The sequence below is a fragment of the Pangasianodon hypophthalmus genome, chromosome 5 (genome assembly GCF_027358585.1).
Source record: "Pangasianodon hypophthalmus isolate fPanHyp1 chromosome 5, fPanHyp1.pri, whole genome shotgun sequence".
In the NCBI taxonomy this organism is placed as follows: Eukaryota; Metazoa; Chordata; class Actinopteri; order Siluriformes; family Pangasiidae; genus Pangasianodon; species Pangasianodon hypophthalmus.
In genome coordinates this window covers 31,156,636-31,158,314 of record NC_069714.1, presented here as the reverse complement: position 1 = coordinate 31,158,314, position 1,679 = coordinate 31,156,636, and the positions used below count along the sequence as shown (strand labels likewise).

General features: G+C 35.7%; 1 protein-coding gene across 1 annotated transcript in view; it reads right to left on the bottom strand.

Moving 5' to 3' along the window:
- dars1 (aspartyl-tRNA synthetase 1) overlaps positions 1–1,191 on the bottom strand; it is a 40,710-nt gene extending 39,519 nt beyond the window's left edge. Inside the window, exon 1 of the mRNA XM_053234254.1 lies at positions 1,031–1,191. Within this exon, the coding sequence (XP_053090229.1) occupies positions 1,031–1,053 (23 nt within the window). The 5' untranslated portion in view covers positions 1,054–1,191. The remainder of the gene's footprint in view (positions 1–1,030) is intronic.
- Positions 1,192–1,679: the final 488 nt, after the last annotated feature.

Sequence of the window (1,679 nt, the reverse complement as noted above, 5' to 3'; positions counted from 1 at the left end):
AATTCATCTGCCTCAGTGTGAATGAGCTGTTACTATAGAAATGAAAACGTATGAGAACGAGCGCATTAATATAAACCTATAAAGACTACTGTCAGAGCTGCTGTTATAGAGAATTAATCAACACCTTCTGACCAATCAGAGTCCAGAATTCAGTGCGCTGTTATTATTTTTGCATTTCTCTGTCCTCGTTTCACTTTTCAGCTGCTCAACTCTCAGCTATTTAAATCCTAAACCAGAAAAACCAGGCTGCAGTAACGCTGGAATATTTTTTCCCCACAGCTGCTGAAACCAGAGACCTGAAAACTCAGAACTCTGTATTTATAGTAAACACTTTATAAAAATAAATAAATATATATATATAATCTTATTACCAATATAATAAATATAATAGAACAGGATTAATACTAGACTCTAATAAGAAACTGAATAACACACTGGAGCTCTTTATAGAACACTAAATAAAGTATAAAAGTTGGTGCTTAAACATCATCATCATTATTATTATTATTATTATTATTAAATATTTAATGTTATTTAAACCCTTTTTTTCAGTTCAGGGCTGTAATACTGCACAATTTACTGTTAGATACAAACTTTAACCCAAACTTTAAAAATAATGCTAGCTAAAGTTGCTTACACGATAACAAACTGCTGTGCAAAATGCTTCAAAATTAAAAATAGAAAGTTAAAGTTATAATAATAAACAGCGGAGTTTTTATAAACGCTGATGCAATCAACTGCAACTGTTTTTTTTTTTTTTTTTCCCCAATCTCATTCCGGAACGCCCCGCCCCCCTCAGTCTGATTGGCTCACAGTATCTTGCATTCTACGCTCCGGTTCGTCAGTACGGCTGTGACGTCAGAGACGTCCAATCAGAGCGCAGGTCTGAAAAGAAAAAAAACAATCCCGGAAGAGAAGCCGCGATGCGCCGGAATACAGGTGGGGAAAATGTCGGAAACGCGTTTCCACCGAGCTAGCGAGGAACTACAAGGACATGGCAAGGGGGAAGTCAGTGACGTGAACAACTCACCCTTTAACCTCTTCCTTCGTCATGGTGTAAACACACGGTGATTATTCAGTGCAGAAGCTGCAGAAAAGGTTCAGTTCAGTGATTGAGTTCAGACACACAGCTGAGCCGCAGGAACGCGTGCGGAAAATGAAGGAGCGATTTCACCTGCGCACCACAACACGGGTCTCATACCGAGCCGGGTGGAAACACAGGCGCAGATAAAGGTTCCGCTCGAGCGTCTCACACATGGGCAGTAAACAACACCTTAAATATAATATAACATTTAATAATTTTAATAGTTTATAATAGTTTATAAAAATTTATAATTTAATAGTTATAATTCTGTTTCCTGTGTCAGTGTGTTTCCTGCTTTATGTTCAAATCATCACTATGTTTTTTTATTGTTTAAAATTAAGTGTTTAATTTTCATGACTCATGAGAAAGAGCCCATTTATTTCTTTGTTTGTTTGTGTGTTTGTTTGTTTGTTTGAAATGTCACAGTGGTCTCTATTTCTATCAACCTTTATGTGTTGTTTGTTTGTTTATAATGTTACATGGATCGTAATCTCTATAAACCACTATTAAAGTTAGTTCATTAGTATATAGTTATTTATTTATGGAAGTTGTGTCAATTTCCATCTAACATTCTAACGTTCTTTCTTTCTTTATT